The 19,034-nt window shown below is 49.9% G+C and overlaps 1 protein-coding gene and 1 long non-coding RNA gene across 3 annotated transcripts in view; both read right to left on the reverse strand.

The window, feature by feature from the left end:
- Positions 1-19,034, reverse strand: part of LOC118385848 (low-density lipoprotein receptor-related protein 8-like) — a 413,768-nt gene that overhangs the window by 120,144 nt on the left and 274,590 nt on the right. For both annotated transcript variants that reach the window (XM_052462856.1, XM_052462855.1), the window contains exon 4: positions 12,618-12,746. In XM_052462856.1, the coding sequence (XP_052318816.1) occupies positions 12,618-12,746 (129 nt within the window). The remainder of the gene's footprint in view (positions 1-12,617; positions 12,747-19,034) is intronic.
- LOC127907496 (uncharacterized) lies at positions 4,664-5,725 on the reverse strand. The gene is made up of 3 exons (XR_008064605.1): positions 5,627-5,725; positions 4,813-4,878; positions 4,664-4,768 (listed from the first exon to the last, which is right to left on the reverse strand). It is a non-coding gene; the product is annotated as an uncharacterized LOC127907496 (long non-coding RNA).

Consider the following 19,034-nt stretch of genomic DNA (forward strand, 5'->3'; position numbering starts at 1 on the left):
CCCAGCCACACTGTACACTACAGCTAACTCCCCAGGATCACACTGCCTGTACACTACATCTAACTCCCTCAGGATCACACTGCCTGTACACTACAGCTAACTCCCCTCAGGACCACACTGCCTGTACACTACAGCTAACTCCCTCAGGACCACACTGCCTGTACACTACAGCTAACTCCCTCAGGACAGGACCACACTGCACACTGCCTGTACACTACAGCTAACTCCCTCAGGATCACACTGGACACACAGCTAACTCCCTCTGCCTGTACACTACAGCTAACTCCCTCAGGACCACACTGCCTGTACACTACAGCTAACTCCCTCAGGACCACACTGCCTGTACACTACAGCTAACTCCCTCAGGACCACACTGCCTGTACACTACAGCTAACTCCCTCAGGACCACACTGCCTGTACACTACAGCTAACTCCCTCAGGACCACTAACTCCCTCGGCACTGCCTGTACACTACAGCTAACTCCCTCAGGATCACACTGCCTGTACACTACAGCTAACTCCCCCAGGACCACCCTGCCTGTACACTACAGCTAACTCCCTCAGGATCACACTCCTCAGGATCACACTGCCTGTACACTACAGCTAACTCCCCTCACGACCACCCTGCCTGTACACTACAGCTAACTCCCTCAGGATCACACTGCCTGTACACTACAGCTAACTCCCTCAGGATCACACTGCCTGTACACTACAGCTAGGATCACACTGCCTGTACACTACAGCTAACTCCCTCAGATCACACTGCCTGTACACTACAGCTAACTCCCTCAGGATCACACTGCCTGTACACTACAGCTAACTCCCTCAGGACCACTGCCTGTACACTACAGCTAACTCCCTCAGGATCACACTGCCTGTACACTACAGCTAACTCCCTCAGGACCACCCTGCACACTGCCTGTACACTACAGCTAACTCCCTCAGGACCACACTGCCTGTACACTACAGCTAACTCCCTCAGGATCACACTGCCTGTACACTACAGCTAACTCCCTCAGGACCACCCTGCCTGTACACTACAGCTAACTCCCTCAGGACCACACTGCCTGTACACTACAGCTAACTCCCTCAGGACCACACTGCCTGTACACTACAGCTAACTCCCTCAGGACCACACTGCCTGTACACTACAGCTAACTCCCTCAGGACCACACTGCCTGTACACTACAGCTAACTCCCTCAGGATCACACTGCCTGTACACTACAGCTAACTCCCTCAGGACCACACTGCCTGTACACTACAGCTAACTCCCTCAGGACCACACCTGCCTGTACACTACAGCTAACTCCCTCAGGATCACACTGCCTGTACACTACAGCTAACTCCCTCAGGATCACACTGCCTGTACACTACAGCTAACTCCCTCAGGATCACACTGCCTGTATACTACAGCTAACTCCCTCAGGACCACACTGCCTGTACACTACAGCACACTACACTCCCTCCCTCAGGATCACACTGCCTGCTAACTCCTCAGGATCACACTGCCTGTACACTACAGCTAACTCCCTCAGGATCACACTGCCTGTACACTACAGCTAACTCCCTCAGGACCACACTGCCTGTACACTACAGCTAACTCCCTCAGGACCACACTCCTGTAGCTAACTCCCTCAGACCACACTGCCTGTACACTGCTCTCCCTCAGGACCACACTACAGCTAACTCCCTCACACTGGACACAGCCTCCCTCAGGACCACACTGTACACTACAGCTAACTCCCTCAGGACCACACTGCCTGTACACTACAGCTAACTCCCTCAGGATCACACTGCCTGTACACTACAGCTAACTCCCTCAGGATCACACTGCCTGTACACTACAGCTAACTCCCTCAGGATCACACTGCCTGTACACTACAGCTAACTCCCTCAGGACCACACTGCCTGTACACTACAGCTAACTCCCTCAGGATCACACTGCCTGTACACTACAGCTAACTCCCTCAGGATCACACTGCCTGTACACTACAGCTAACTCCCTCAGGATCACACTGCCTGTACACTACAGCTAACTCCCTCAGGATCACACTGCCTGTACACTACAGCTAACTCCCTCAGGACCACCCTGCCTGTACACTACAGCTAACTCCTTCAGGATCACACTGCCTGTACACTACAGCTAACTCCCTCACACTGGTACACACCCTGCCTGTACACTACAGCTAACTCCCAGGATCAGGACACACCCTCCCTCAGCCTGCCTGTACACTACAGCCAACTCCCTCAGGACCACCCTGCCTGTACACTACAGCTAACTCCCTCAGGATCACTGCCTGTACACTACAGCTAACTCCCCAGGACCACCAGTACACTACAGCAACTCCCTCAGGACCACACTGCCTGTACACTACAGCTAACTCCCTCAGGACCACCCTGCCTGTACACTACAGCTAACTCCCTCAGGACCACACTGCCTGTACACTACAGCTAACTCCCTCAGGACCACCCTGCCTGTACACTACAGCTAACTCCCTCAGGACCACACTGCCTGTACACTACAGCTAACTCCCTCAGGACCACACTGCCTGTACACTAGGAACTAAGCTACTGTGGGAAGGCAGGGAGTTAAAAGTAATGGACTAAAACATTTTTACCTGTCTGTGTGTGTGTGTGTGTGTGTGTGTGTGTGTGTGTGTGTGTGTGTGTGTGTGTGTGTGTGTGTGTGTGTGTGTGTGTGTGTGTGTGTGTGTGTGTGTGTGTGTGTGTGTGTGTGTGTGTGTGTATATATACACTGTATGTATGTGAGAAAAACAGACACAGATAACTGTGGTGAGGCAACATTGAATATGTTGTAATATATAAACACGTCTTTTCTCTCTCCACAGACCTTCGGCCTGAAAGACAAATCATCTTCTGTATAAATAAATTAGAAACATGTCGTTGCACTCTAAGTCCCTCAGACAGTCAGGCCGCCGAGCTCTGCTGAATTCAACCTGACTTCTGTGGTGATCGTCGTTCAACATGACTCATTAAGACTCACTCTGCTGCTTGGACAGAAATGACACACATCCATAAGATTCACACGAACCAAAAACACACAGGCACACAACAAACCAAGCCTTTTGATGGGTGAATTCCATGGTCAACATGAAAGCTACAGCCTCTCTCCTTATCCCCCCATTGCCTCTACTCCCCCGTTCATCTCTCCATTCATTCAGAAGTAACACCATCCCCATCCTCCCATCCCAACTCCAGCTAGGAGCAGCGGGAGGGCCCGGGTGCCTAAATTAACCTGATTCCACATTATCATCCATTAAAAGCTGCTAAACTTTCTTCAGAGGGCTTTAAAAATCAAACAAAGACCCTCCCAGACTGGACATGTATAATTCAACATATGGATAAGCTCAATTAGCAGCTGATTCCACAGGGAGGGGGAAATAGGGAGGAGAGAGGGGTGTGTGAGGAGGTAGGGGGATGGGGAGGGAGGGATGTGTGAGGAGGTAGGGGGATGGGGAGGGAGGGATGTGTGAGGAGGTAGGGGGATGGGGAGGGAGGGGTGTGTGAGGAGGTAGGGGGATGGGGAGGGAGGGATGTGTGAGGAGGTAGGGGGATGGGGAGGGAAGGGTGTGTGAGGAGGTAGGGGGATGGGGAGGGAGGGGTGTGTGAGGAGGTAGGGGGATGGGGAGGGAGGGATGTGTGAGGAGGTAGGGGGATGGGGAGGGAAGGGTGTGTGAGGAGGTAGGGGGATGGGGAGGGGAGAAGAGAGAACTAGAGCAGGAGCTAAAGGGTGGAGGCAGGGATGCGTATGTGTGTGTGGGGCGGGGTTGGGATACAGATCATCAGAGTCTGACAGCGTTCACAGTGATATGCACGCAGCCCCATATACTTCCTCTCTTAAATCATAGATCAAAAACCCATTTCTGCAGGTTATTACAGCTGGAGAGCCAGGATCACAGACAGACATACCACGTCAGGCAGGAAATCAATTATCATCAGAACCTCCATGAAATATTTCTAAGATGTAATAACCAATCTTATTTTCCCCTTCGTATATGGTTGTGATAGATAAAAAGGCGATAGAACGAACGTGGAGCCAATATAAGTCCCCCCCGGTGTCAATACAATAGAAATGAAAAGGGAATGAGATATGTGAGAAGTTTCCTTGATGGCCATGTCATTTCAATGTGATGAATAACAGTAGAGACAGAGGAGCTCCCTTGGTGTTTCGATCCATTAGGGTGTGAGAGGATGTGATACAGGCTGAGGCGCACGGCCGACTGGCTTGCATGACTACATCAACAACAGCTTATGTGTTCATTACCCGTCGACAAACTCCCAGATGTAACGATAGAGATATACAGAGATCAGATGATATAATACTGTGTGACTATAGGGATACAGTGTGGCTGAATACTGGCAACACACTATAACTAGCGAATAGATTGATCCCGAGGTAGATAGATGCCATTGGCATTGATAGCTGTATGTTTATTTATGTATTTATTTAACCAGGCAAGTCAGTTAAGAACAAATTCTTATTTACAATGACGGCCTAGGAACAAGTTAACTGCCTTGTTCAGGGCCAGAACGGCATATTTTTATCTTGTCAGCTCGGGGATTCAATCTTGCAACCTATTGGTTACAAGCCCAATGCTCTAACCACTAGGATACCTGCCTCTAACCACTAGCCTACCTGCCTCTAACCACTAGGATACCTGCCTCTAACCACTAGGATACCTGCCTCTAACCACTAGCCTACCTGCCTCTAACCACTAGGATACCTGCCTCTAACCACTAGGATACCTGCCTCTAACCACTAGGATACCTGCCTCTAACCACTAGCCTACCTGCCTCTAACCACTAGGATACCTGCCTCTAACCACTAGGATACCTGCCTCTAACCACTAGGATACCTGCCTCTAACCACTAGGCTACCTGCCTCTAACCACTAGGATACCCGCCTCTAACCACTAGGATACCCGCCTCTAACCACTAGGATACCCACCTTTAACCACTAGGCTACCTGCCTCTAACCACTAGAATACCCGCCTTTAACCACTAGGCTACCTGCCTCTAACCACTAGGCTACCTGCCTCTAACCACTAGGATACCTGCCTCTAACCACTAGGCTACCTGCCTCTAACCACTAGGATACCTGCCTCTAACCACTAGGCTACCTGCCTCTAATCTCTAGGCTACCTGCCTCTAACCACTAGGCTACCTGCCTCTAACCACTAGGCTACCCGCCTTTAACCACTAGGCTACCTGCCTCTAACCACTAGGCTACCTGCCTCTAACCACTAGGCTAGCTGCCTCTAACCACTAGGCTACCTGCCTCTAATCTCTAGGCTACCTGCCTCTAACCACTAGGCTACCTGCCTCTAACCACTAGGCTACATGCCTCTAACCACTAGGCTACCCGCCTTTAACCACTAGGCTACCTGCCTCTAACCACTAGGCTACCTGCCTCTAACCACTAGGCTACCTGCCTCTAACCACTAGGCCACCTGCCTCTAACCACTAGGCTACCTGCCTCTAACCACTAGGATACCTGCCTCTAACCACTAGGATACCTGCCTCTAACCACTAGCCTACCTGCCTCTAACCACTAGGATACCTGCCTCTAACCACTAGGATACCTGCCTCTAACCACTAGCCTACCTGCCTCTAACCACTAGGATACCTGCCTCTAACCACTAGGATACCTGCCTCTAACCACTAGGATACCTGCCTCTAACCACTAGGATACCTGCCTCTAACCACTAGGCTACCTGCCTCTAACCACTAGGATACCAACCACTAGGCTACCCGCCTCTAACCACTAGGCTACCCTCCTTTAACCACTAGGCTACCTGCCTCTAACCACTAGAATACCCGCCTTTAACCACTAGGCTACCTGCCTCTAACCACTAGGCTACCTGCCTCTAACCACTAGGATACCTGCCTCTAACCACTAGGCTACCTGCCTCTAACCACTAGGATACCTGCCTCTAACCACTAGGCTACCTGCCTCTAATCTCTAGGCTACCTGCCTCTAACCACTAGGCTACCTGCCTCTAACCACTAGGCTAACCACTAGGCTACCTGCCTCTAACCACTAGGCTACCTGCCTCTAACCACTAGGCTAGCTGCCTCTAACCACTAGGCTACCTGCCTCTAATCTCTAGGCTACCTAACCACTAGGCTAAACCACTAGGCTACATGCCTCTAACCACTAGGCTACCCGCCTAACCACTAGGCTACCTGCCTCTAACCACTAAGCTACCTGCCTCTAACCACTAGGCTACCTGCCTCTAACCACTAGGCTACCTGCCTCTAACCACTAGGCCACCTGCCTCTAACCACTAGGCTACCTGCCTCTAACCACTAGGCCACCTGCCTCTAACCACTAGGATACCTGCCTCTAACCACTAGGCCACCTGCCTCTAACCACTAGGCCACCTGCCTCTAACCACTAGGCTACCTGCCTCTAATCACTAGGCTACCTGCCTCTAACCACTAGGCTACCTGCCTCTAACCACTAGGCTACCCGCCTAACCACTAGGCTACCTGCCTCTAACCACTAGGCTACCTGCCTCTAACCACTAGGCTAAACCACTAGGCTACCTGCCTCTAATCTCTAACCTGCTAACCACTAGGCTACCTAAACCACTAGGCTACATGCCTCTAACCACTAGGCTACCCGCCTTTAACCACTAGGCTACCTGCCTCTAACCACTAGGACCTGCCTCTAACCACTAGGCTACCTGCCTCTAACCACTAGGCTACCTGCCTCTAACCACTAGGCCACCTGCCTCTAACCACTAGGCTACCTGCCTCTAACCACTAGGCCACCTGCCTCTAACCACTAGGCTACCTGCCTCTCAAAGGTGTATGCTACTACTCTCTCTCTCTCTCTCTCTCTCTCTCTCTCTCTCTCTCTCTCTCTCTGTCCGAGGGAATAAAGGCTAAACACTAGGACTAAACACTAGGACTAACACTAGGACTAACACTAGGACTAACACTAGGACTAAACACTAGGACTAAACACTAGGACTAAACACTAGGACTAAACACTAGGACTAACACTAGGACTAAACACTAGGACTAACACTAGGACTAACACTAGGACTAAACACTAGGACTAACACTAGGACTAAACACTAGGACTAACACTAGGACTAAACACTAGGACTAAACACTAGGACTAAACACTAGGACTAAACACTAGAACTAAACACTAGGACTAAACACTAGGACTAACACTAGGACTAACACTAGGACTAAACACTAGGACTAACACTAGGACTAAACACTAGAACTAACACTAGGACTAAACACTAGAACTAACACTAGGACTAAACACTAGGACTAACACTAGGACTAAACACTAGAACTAAACACTAGGACTAAACACTAGAACTAACACTAGGACTAACACTAGGACTAACACTAGGACTAAACACTAGGACTAAACACTATGACTAACACTAGGACTAAACACTAGGACTAACACTAGGACTAAACACTAGGACTAACACTAGGACTAAACACTAGGACTAACACTAGGACTAAACACTAGGACTAAACACTAGGACTAACACTAGGACTAACACTAGGACTAACACTAGGACTAAACACTAGGACTAAACACTAGGACTAACACTAGGACTAAACACTAGGACTAACACTAGGACTAAACACTAGGACTAACACTAGGACTAAACACTAGGACTAAACACTAGGACTAACACTAGGACTAACACTAGGACTAACACTAGGACTAAACACTAGGACTAAACACTAGAACTAAACACTAGGACTAACACTAGGACTAAACACTAGGACTAAACACTAGGACTAACACTAGGGCTAAACATTATGGCTAACTCAGGGTAAACTAGAGAGGGTTGAGAGAGGGGAGAGAGACAGAGGGGAGAGAGGGGCTAGAGATAGAGGGGAGAGAGATAGAGGGGAGAGAGGGGATAGAGATAGAGGGGACAGAAGGGAAAGAGATAGAGGGCGAAGTGAAGATCATCGCCCCTCCAGCTTCAGACAGTCTCAGTGTGTGTTGGTCTATTTTAGGTTTGACCTTAGATAACACCGAAAACCTGTGTGTGTGTGTGTTTTTGTGTGTGTGTGTGTGTGTCAGAGGAGGCTGGTGGGAGGAGCTATACTGGCTCATTGTAATAGCTGGAGTGGAATTGGATGTCATAAGGTGTATGCACCAATTTGTAAGTCGCTCTGGATAAGAGCGTCTGCTAAATGACTTAAATGTAAATGTAAATGAATTAATGGAACGGAGTCAAAACAAATCAAACACAAGGAAACCACATTTAACGGTTCCATTTATTCCATTCGAGCTATTACAATGAGCCCGTTCTCCGATAGAATATCCCACCAGCCTCCTCTGGTGTGTGTGTATTCAGTAAAAACCTGTATTCTGAGAGGCCCTTTTGTTTTCCCTAATGGCCTGGCAGGAAGCTGTTAGATCTGGTAAAGGTTATATGTATGATACATAATATCCTCTAAACGGGAGACGCAGGGAGATCAATATTACTATAGGTCACATGTCCAAGCAGGGGGAAATCAATGCTGCTATTATGGCTCTCGTATTGGGTGGAGAACGGCAAGGTGGACGATTTCTCTCTGGCTTGCCGTGTGGACGGGAGGGTGTGTGTGTGTGTGTGTGTGTGTGTGTGTGTGTGTGTGTGTGTGTGTGTGTGTGTGTGTGTGTGTGTGTGTGTGTGTGTGTGTGTGTGTGTGTGTGTGTGTGTGTGACATATAATGCGTGTGAGCAACCCCTTGACAGCCTTCTCACTACACACAGACAGACGGACAGACGGAAAGATGATGTTTCAATCTCAGCCGTTCAGAGAGACAAATCTACCCTATTGAGCTGTTGTAGAAACCTACTTTTCCACTCACACATCGTCAGGGAGGAAACGACAGTCTCACACAGTGTCAGGGAGGAAACGACAGTCTCACACAGCGTCAGGGAGGAAACGACAGTCTCACAGCGTCAGGGAGAAAACGACAGTCTCACACAGCGTCAGGGAGGAAACGACAGTCTCACACAGCGTCAGGGAGGAAACGACAGTCTCACCCAGCGTCAGGGAGGAAACGACAGTCTCACACAGCGTCAGGGAGAAAACGACAGTCTCACACAGTGTCAGGGAGGAAACGACAGTCTCACCCAGCGTCAGGGAGGAAACGACAGTCTCACATAGCGTCAGGGAGGAAACGACAGTCTCACATAGCGTCAGGGAGGAAACGACAGTCTCACCCAGCGTCAGGGAGGAAACGACAGTCTCACACAGCGTCAGGGAGGAAACGACAGTCTCACACAGCGTCAGGGAGGAAACGACAGTCTCACACAGCGTCAGGGAGGAAACGACAGTCTCACACAGCGTCAGGGAGGAAACGACAGTCTCACACAGCGTCAGGGAGGAAACGACAGTCTCACACAGGGAGGAAACGTCTCAGGGAGGAAAACGACAGTCTCACAGCGTCAGGGAGAAAACGACAGTCTCACCCAGCGTCAGGGAGGAAACGACAGTCTCACACAGCGTCAGGGAGGAAACGACAGTCTCACACAGCGTCAGGGAGGAAACGACAGTCTCACACAGCGTCAGGGAGGAAACGACAGTCTCACACAGCGTCAGGGAGGAAACGACAGTCTCACACAGCGTCAGGGAGGAAACGACAGTCTCACATAGCGTCAGGGAGAAACGACAGTCTCACCCAGCGTCAGGGAGGAAACGACAGTCTCACCCAGCGTCAGGGAGGAAACGACAGTCTCACATAGCGTCAGGGAGGAAACGACAGTCTCACACAGCGTCAGGGAGGAAACGACAGTCTCACATAGCGTCAGGGAGAAAACGACAGTCTCACCCAGCGTCAGGGAGGAAACGACAGTCTCACACAGCGTCAGGGAGGAAACGACAGTCTCACATAGCGTCAGGGAGAAAACGACAGTCTCACCCAGCGTCAGGGAGGAAACGACAGTCTCACACAGCGTCAGGGAGGAAACGACAGTCTCACACAGTGTCAGGGAGGAAACGACAGTCTCAGCGGGGGAAACGACAGTCTCACACAGCGTCAGGGAGGACAGTCTCACACAGCGTCAGGGAGGAAACAACAGTCTCACAGCGTCAGGGAGGAAACGACAGTCTCACACAGTGTCAGGGAGGAAACGACAGTCTCAGCGTCAGGGTGGAAACGACAGTCTCACACAGCGTCAGGGAGGAAACGACAGTGTCACACAGCGTCAGGGAGGAAACGACAGTCTCACACAGCGTCAGGAAGGAAACGACAGTCTCACCCAGTGTCAGGGAGGAAATGACAGTCTCACCCAGCGTCAGGGAGGAAACGACAGTCTCACACAGCGTCAGGGAGGAAACGACAGTGTCACACAGAGTCAGGGAGAAAACGACAGTCTCACATAGCGTCAGGGAGGAAACGACAGTCTCACACAGCGTCAGGGAGGAAACGACAGTCTCACACAGCGTCAGGGAGGAAACGACAGTCTCACACAGCGTCAGGGAGGAAACGACAGTCTCACAGCGTCAGGGAGGAAACGACAGTCTCACATAGCGTCAGGGAGGAAACGACAGTCTCACAGCGTCAGGGAGGAAACGACAGTCACACAGCGTCAGGGAGGAAACGACAGTCTCACAGCGTCAGGGAGGAAACGACAGTCTCACATAGCGTCAGGGAGAAAACGACAGTCTCACACAGCGTCAGGGAGGAAACGACAGTCTCACACAGCGTCAGGGAGGAAACGACAGTCTCACACAGCGTCAGGGAGGAAACGACAGTCTCACACAGCGTCAGGAAACCTATCCCTCCTCATCAGGAGGAAACGACAGTCTCACACAGCGTCAGGGAGGAACCCTGACAGTCTCACCCGCGTCAGGGCGAGCACCCCTACTGAAAAAACCTACAGTCTCCTCACAGCGTCAGGGAGGAACTACAGACCAGTCTCACACAGTGTCAGGGAGGAAACGACAGTCTCACAGTCATTCATGTCAGGGAGGAAATCGACAGTCTCACCATCAGGGGGAGGAAACGACATCTCACACAGCGTCAGGGAGGAAACGACAGTCTCACACAGCGTCAGGGAGGAACCATCGACAGTCTCACACAGCGTCAGGGAGGAAACGACAGTCTCACACAGCGTCAGGGAGGAAGCGACAGTCTCTCACAGCGTCAGGGAGGAAACGACAGTCTCACCCAGCGTCAGGGAGGAAACCTCAGTCTCACACAGCGTCAGGGAGGAAACGACAGTCTCACAGCGTCAGGGAGGAAACGACAGTCTCACCCAGCGTCAGGGAGGAAACGACAGTCTCACAGCGTCAGGGAGGAAACGACAGTCTCACACAGCGTCAGGGAGGAAATGACAGTCTCACCCAGCGTCAGGGAGGAAACTACAGTCTCACAGCGTCAGGGGTGGAAACGACAGTCTCACCCAGCGTCAGGGAGGAAACGACAGTCTCACACAGTGTCAGGGAGGAAACAACAGTCTCACACAGCGTCTGGGAGGAAACGACAGTCTCACACAGCGTCAGGGAGGAAACGACAGTCTCACACAGCGTCAGGGAGGAAACGACAGTCTCACAGCGTCAGGGAGAATTGATCAGGGGAAAGTCAGTGGAGGAAACAACTCTGAAGTCTGAAGGTTCTACACATCAACACACACCAACAACACTGGCAGCTGGGACTAAAAATACCATGTCTGCTATTTGTACCAACACCTTCATCTCCTTAGACCATGTTTCTTCTCTCCACAAGCCGAAACAAATGATCATGAGGAGCATATATCTATCATCTCTTCACTCACACTTTCAATACATTTAGTCAGTCTTTGATTATCTCTCAACGGAGGATCTAACCATTATTATATTTCTCTCCCTCTCTCTGTATTTCTCTCTATCTCTCTGTATTTATCTCCCTCTCTCTGTATTTCTCTCTATCTCTCTGTATTTCTCTCCCTCTCTCTGTATTTCTCTCTATCTCTCTGTATTTCTCTCCCTCTCTCTGTATTTCTCTCCCTCTCTCTGTATTTCTCTCCCTCTCTCTGTATTTCTATCCCTCTCTGTATTTCTCTCTCTCTCTCTGTATTTCTCTCCCTCTCTGTATTTCTCTCCCTCTCTCTGTATTTCTCTCCCTCTCTCTGTATTTCTCTCCCTCTCTCTGTATTTCTATCCCTCTCTGTATTTCTCTCTCTCTCTCTGTATTTCTCTCCCTCTCTCTGTATTTCTCTCCCTCTCTCTGTATTTCTCTCTCTCTCTCTGTATTTCTCTCCCTCTCTGTATTTCTCTCCCTCTCTTTGTATTTCTCTCCCTCTCTCTGTATTTCTATCCCTCTCTGTATTTCTCTCTCTCTCTCTGTATTTCTCTCCCTCTCTATATATTTCTCTCTCTCTGTAATTCTCTCTCTGTATTTCTCTCTCTTCTGTATTTCTCTCTCTGTATTTCTCCCTCTCTCTGTATTTCTCTCTCTTCTGTATTTCTCCCTCTCTCTGTATTTCTCATTCTCTCTGTATTTCTCTCTATATATTTATCTCTCTCTCTGTATTTCTCTCTCTCTCTGTGTATTTCTCCCTCTCTCTGTATTTCCCTCTCTCTGTATTTCTCTCTCTCTGTATTCCCCCCACACGCTTCAGTCTTACCTGCGGAACATTGGTTCTCATCAGCTCCGTTCTCACAGTCCCTTTCACCGTCACATCTCCATGACAACGAGACACACTTGCTGGTTGACCCCCCACAGTCAAACTTCTCAGGTGGGCACGTCTGTCGACCTATCAGTGGAGAGAGGGAGGGAGCGAGAGAGTGAGAAAGGAAACATCACAGTCAGTCAATGAAACAGTCAGATAACTCAGTTATCATGTTGCTCAAATCGATCCCGCCTCAAATGTCTGAGTAAGACAAAAAAACAGACACAGTCAGTTTGACACCAGGTCAAACACACACACACACACACACACACACACACACACACACACACACACACACACACACACACACACACACACACACACACACACACACACACACACACACACACACACACACACACACACACACACACACACACCGAGAGCACACACACGTACACACACTGAGAGCACACACTCAAACACACACACCGAGAGCACACACACGTACACACACCGAGAGCACACACTCAAACACACACACACAGAGAGCACACACTCAAACACACACACTCAAACACACACATACACACCGAGAGCACACACACACACACACACACACACACACACACACACACACACACACACACACACACACACACACACACACACACACACACACACACACACATACAAGCACTTTGAGCAAGCACTCAAACACACACATACACACCGAGAACACACGCTCAAACACACACACACCACCGAGAGCACACACTCAAACACACACACCGAGAGCACACACACGTACACACGCCGAGAGCAAACAATCAAACACACACACACACACCGAGAGCACACACTCAACCACACACACACACGCGTACCGAGAGCACACACTCAAACGCACACACACACAAAGAGCACACACACACACCGAGAGCACACACTCAAACACACACACACACCGAGAGCACACACTCAAACACACACACACACCGAGAGCACACACTCAAACACACACACACACCGAGAGCACACACTCAAACACACACACACACGTACACACACCAAGAGCACACACTCAAACACACACACACACGAGAGCACACAGTCAAACACACACATACCGAGAGCACACACTCAAACACACACACACACACACCGAGAGCACACACTCAAACACACACACACACGAGAGCACACACTCAAACACACACACACACAGAGCACACACTCAAACACACACACACACACCGAGAGCACACACTCAAACACACACACACACACCGAGAGCACACACTCAACCACACACACACCGAGAGCACACACTCAAACGCACACACTGAGAGCACACACTCAAACACACACACCGAGAGCACACACATGTACACACACCGAGAGCACACACTCAAACACACACACACACACCGAGAGCACACACTCAACCACACACACACACACACACACACAGCACACACTGAGAGCACACACACACACACACACACACACACACACACACACACACACACACACACACACACACACACACACACACACACACACACACACAAAGAGCAAGCACTCAAACACACACATACACACCGAGAGCACACACTCAAACACACACACACCGAGAGCACACACTCAAACACAGACACAGACACACACACACACACACACCGAGTGCAAACACTCAAACACACACACACACCGAGAGCACACACTCAAACACACACTCACACCGAGAGCACACACTCAACCACACACACACACACGCACCGAGAGCACACACTCAAACACACACACACGAGAGCACACACTCAAACACACCCACACACACACACACACCGAGAGCACACACTCAAACACACACACACACAAAGAGCACACACACAATCAAACACACACATACACACCGAGAGCATACACTCAAACACACACACACACACACACACCGAGAGCACACACTCAACCACACACACACTGAGAGCACACACTCAAACACACACACCGAGAGCACACACACGTACACACACCGAGAGCACACACTCAAACACACACACACACACGAGAGCACACACTCAAACACACACACACAAAAGCACACACACAATCAAACACACACACACACACACGGAGAGCACACACTCAACCACACACACACTGAGAGCACACACACAAACACACACACACACACAAGAGCAAGCACTCAAACACACACATACACACCGAGAGCACACTCAAACACACACACACACACACACACACACACACACACACACACACACACACACACACACACACACACACACACACACACACACACACACACACACACACACACACACACACACACACACACACACACACACACACCGAGAGCACACACTCAAACACACACACCGAGAGCACCGACACACCAAGACACACGTACACACACCGAGAGCACACACTCAAACACACACACACACACGAGAACACACACTCAACCACACACACACACGCACCGAGAGCACACACTCAAACACACACACACACCGAGAACACACACTCAACCACACACACACACGCACCGAGAGCACACAATCAAACACACACACACACCGAGAACACACACTCAACCACACACACACACGCACCGAGAGCACACACTCAAACACACACACACCGAGAGCACACACTCAAACACACACACACACACACACACCAAGAGCACACACTCAAACACACACACACCGAGAGCACACACTCAACCACACACACACAGAGAGCACACACTCAAACGCACACACTGAGAGCACACACTCAAACACACACACACGAGAGCACACACACGTACACACACCGAGAGCACACACTCAAACACACACACACACCGAGAACACACACTCAACCACACACACACACGCACCGAGAGCACACAATCAAACACACACACACACACCGAGAACACACACTCAACCACACACACACACGCACCGAGAGCACACACTCAAACACACACACACACACCGAGAGCACACACTCAAACACACACACACACACACACACCAAGAGCACACACTCAAACACACACACACCGAGAGCACACACTCAACCACACACACACAGAGAGCACACACTCAAACGCACACACTGAGAGCACACACTCAAACACACACACCGAGAGCACACACATGTACACACACCGAGAGCACACACTCAAACACACACACACACACCGAGAGCACACACTCAAACACACACACACACGAGAGCACACACTCAACCACACACACACCGAGAGCACACACTCAAACGCACACACTGAGAGCACACACTCAAACACACACACCGAGAGCACACACATGTACACACACCGAGAGCACACACTCAAACACACACACACACACACACAGAGACAGCACACACTCAACCACACACACACACACACATACACACCGAGAGCAGAGCACACACTCAAACACACACACACCGAGAGCACACACTCAAACACAGACACAGACACACACACACACACACACCGAGTGCAAACACCCAAACACACACACACACCGAGAGCACACACTCAAACACACACACACACACGCACCGAGAGCACACACTCAAACACACACACACACACGCACCGAGAGCACACACTCAAACACACACACCGAGAGCACACACTCAAACACACCCACACACACACACACACACGAGAGCACACACTCAAACACACACACACACACAAAGAGCACACACACAATCAAACACACACATACACACCGAGAGCATACACTCAAACACACACACACACACACACCGAGAGCACACACTCAACCACACACACACTGAGAGCACACACTCAAACACACACACACACACAAAGAGCGAGCACTCAAACACACACACACACCGAGAGCACACACTCAACCACACACACACACACGCACCGAGAGCACACACTCAAACGCACACACCGAGAGCGCACACTCAAACACACACACGAGAGCACACACACGTACACACACCGAGAGCACACACTCAAACACACACACACACACGAGAGCACACACTCAAACACACACACACAAAGAGCACACACACAATCAAACACACACATACACACCGAGAGCATACACTCAAACACACACACACACCGAGAGCACACACTCAACCACACACACACTGAGAGCACACACTCAAACACACACACACACACAAAGAGCAAGCACTCAAACACACACATACACACCGAGAGCACACACTCAAACACACACACACACACACACACACACACACACACACACACACACACACACACACACACACACACACACACACACACACACACACACACACACCGAGAGCACACACTCAAACACACACACCGAGAGCACACACACGTACACACACCGAGAGGACACAATCAAACACACACACACACCGAGAACACACACTCAACCACACACACACACGCACCGAGAGCACACACTCAAACACACACACACACACGAGAGCACACACTCAAACACACACACACACACACCAAGAGCACACACTCAACCACACGCACACACTGAGAGCACACACTCAAACACACACACACGAGAGCACACACATGTACACACACCGAGAGCACACACTCAAACACACACACACACACACACGAGAGCACACACTCAACCACCCACACACAGTGAGAGCACACACTCAAACACACACACACACAAAGAGCAAGCACTCAAACACACACACACCGAGAGCACACACTCAAACACAGACACACACACACACACCGAGAGCACACACTCAAACACACACACACCGAGAGCACACACTCAAACACAGACACAGACACACACACCGAGTGCAAACACTCAAACACACACACACCGAGTGCAAACACTCAAACACACCAAAAGCACACACACAGACATGAACATGAACATACACACACAGCGTTCCTTCCAGCGAAACCAAGTCTAGGCTCTGCATCTCTGCATCTCAGTGCTAGAGGCATCACTACAGACCCTGGTCCGATCCCGGACTGTATCACAACGGGCCGTGATCAGGAGTCCCATAGGGCGGCTCACAGGTTCAGCGTCATCCGGGTTAGGGCAGGGATTGGCCGGGGGTAGACCGTCATTGTAAAATAAGAATTTGTTCTTATCTGATTTGCCTAGTTAAATAAAGGTTAAATTCAACAAAAATACAATTAAGAAAGAATACTACTGTCCCTGTTCCCCAGCTAACCAATGGGGTTCCTGGAGTGAGAAAAAAAACTGATGTACAATACCTCAACTTTACACTTGACCCAGACAGTCAATCTCTGCTCTCCCTTTCCACAAATTCTACAACATCACCCCTCTCCCCATCTCTCCCTCCTCCCCCCTTTCCACAAACAACACTGCTCCCACACCTCTCTCCCCATTCTCTCCCCCAACCCTTTCCAACACTAGCCAGAGGATGCTCAATGGAATTATATCCTAGATTACACACTACCACCCACCCCCCCATCCATCCCCTCTCCTCTCCTCCCCCATTCTCAGCCAGAGAGGACCCAATAGAACTATATTCTAGATAACATTACACACAGTGTCAAACGCTGCTCCATCAATTCTACATTTTAGACTGCCACCGGCTGGCAACGCACCCAGAAACCCGCCATAGCAACCCGCCATAGCAACCCCCCAGATCAATATATTGTGCCTGCTGTGGGATTATTTCATAATAAAAAAAAGTTTTTATTTTACATGATATTTTTTCAATGTTCGAGGTTCCTAGTGAGGGATAGACTGTGACTGTATCTGAAATGGCACCCTGTCCCCTATATAATGCACTACTTTAGACCAGGACCCTATTCCCTATATAATGCACTACTTTAGACCAGGACCCTGTCCCCTATATAATGCACTACTTTAGACCAGGACCCTGTCCCCTATATAATGCACTACTTTAGACCAGGACCCTATTCCCTATATAATGCACTACTTTAGACCAGGACCCTATTCCCTATATAATACACTACTTTATGTCCCTATATAATGCACTACTTTAGACCAGGACCCTATTCCCTATATAATGCACTACTTTAGACCAGGACCCTATTCCCTATATAATGCACTACTTTAGACTTTCCCTAGCACTACTTTAGACCAGGACCCTATTCCTATATAATGCACTTCCAGGACCCTATTCCCTATATAATGCACTACTTTAGACCAGGACCCTATTCCCTATATAATGCACTACTTTAGACCAGGACCCTGTTCCCTATATAATGCACTACTTTAGACCAGGACCCTATTCCCTATATAATGCACTACTTTAGACCAGGACCCTATTCCCTATATAATGCACTACTTTAGACCAGGACCCTATTCCCTATATAATGCACTACTTTAGACCAGGACCCTATTCCCTATATAATGCACTACTTTAGAC

Source organism: Oncorhynchus keta, chromosome 1 (assembly GCF_023373465.1).
Source record: "Oncorhynchus keta strain PuntledgeMale-10-30-2019 chromosome 1, Oket_V2, whole genome shotgun sequence".
In the NCBI taxonomy this organism is placed as follows: Eukaryota; Metazoa; Chordata; class Actinopteri; order Salmoniformes; family Salmonidae; genus Oncorhynchus; species Oncorhynchus keta.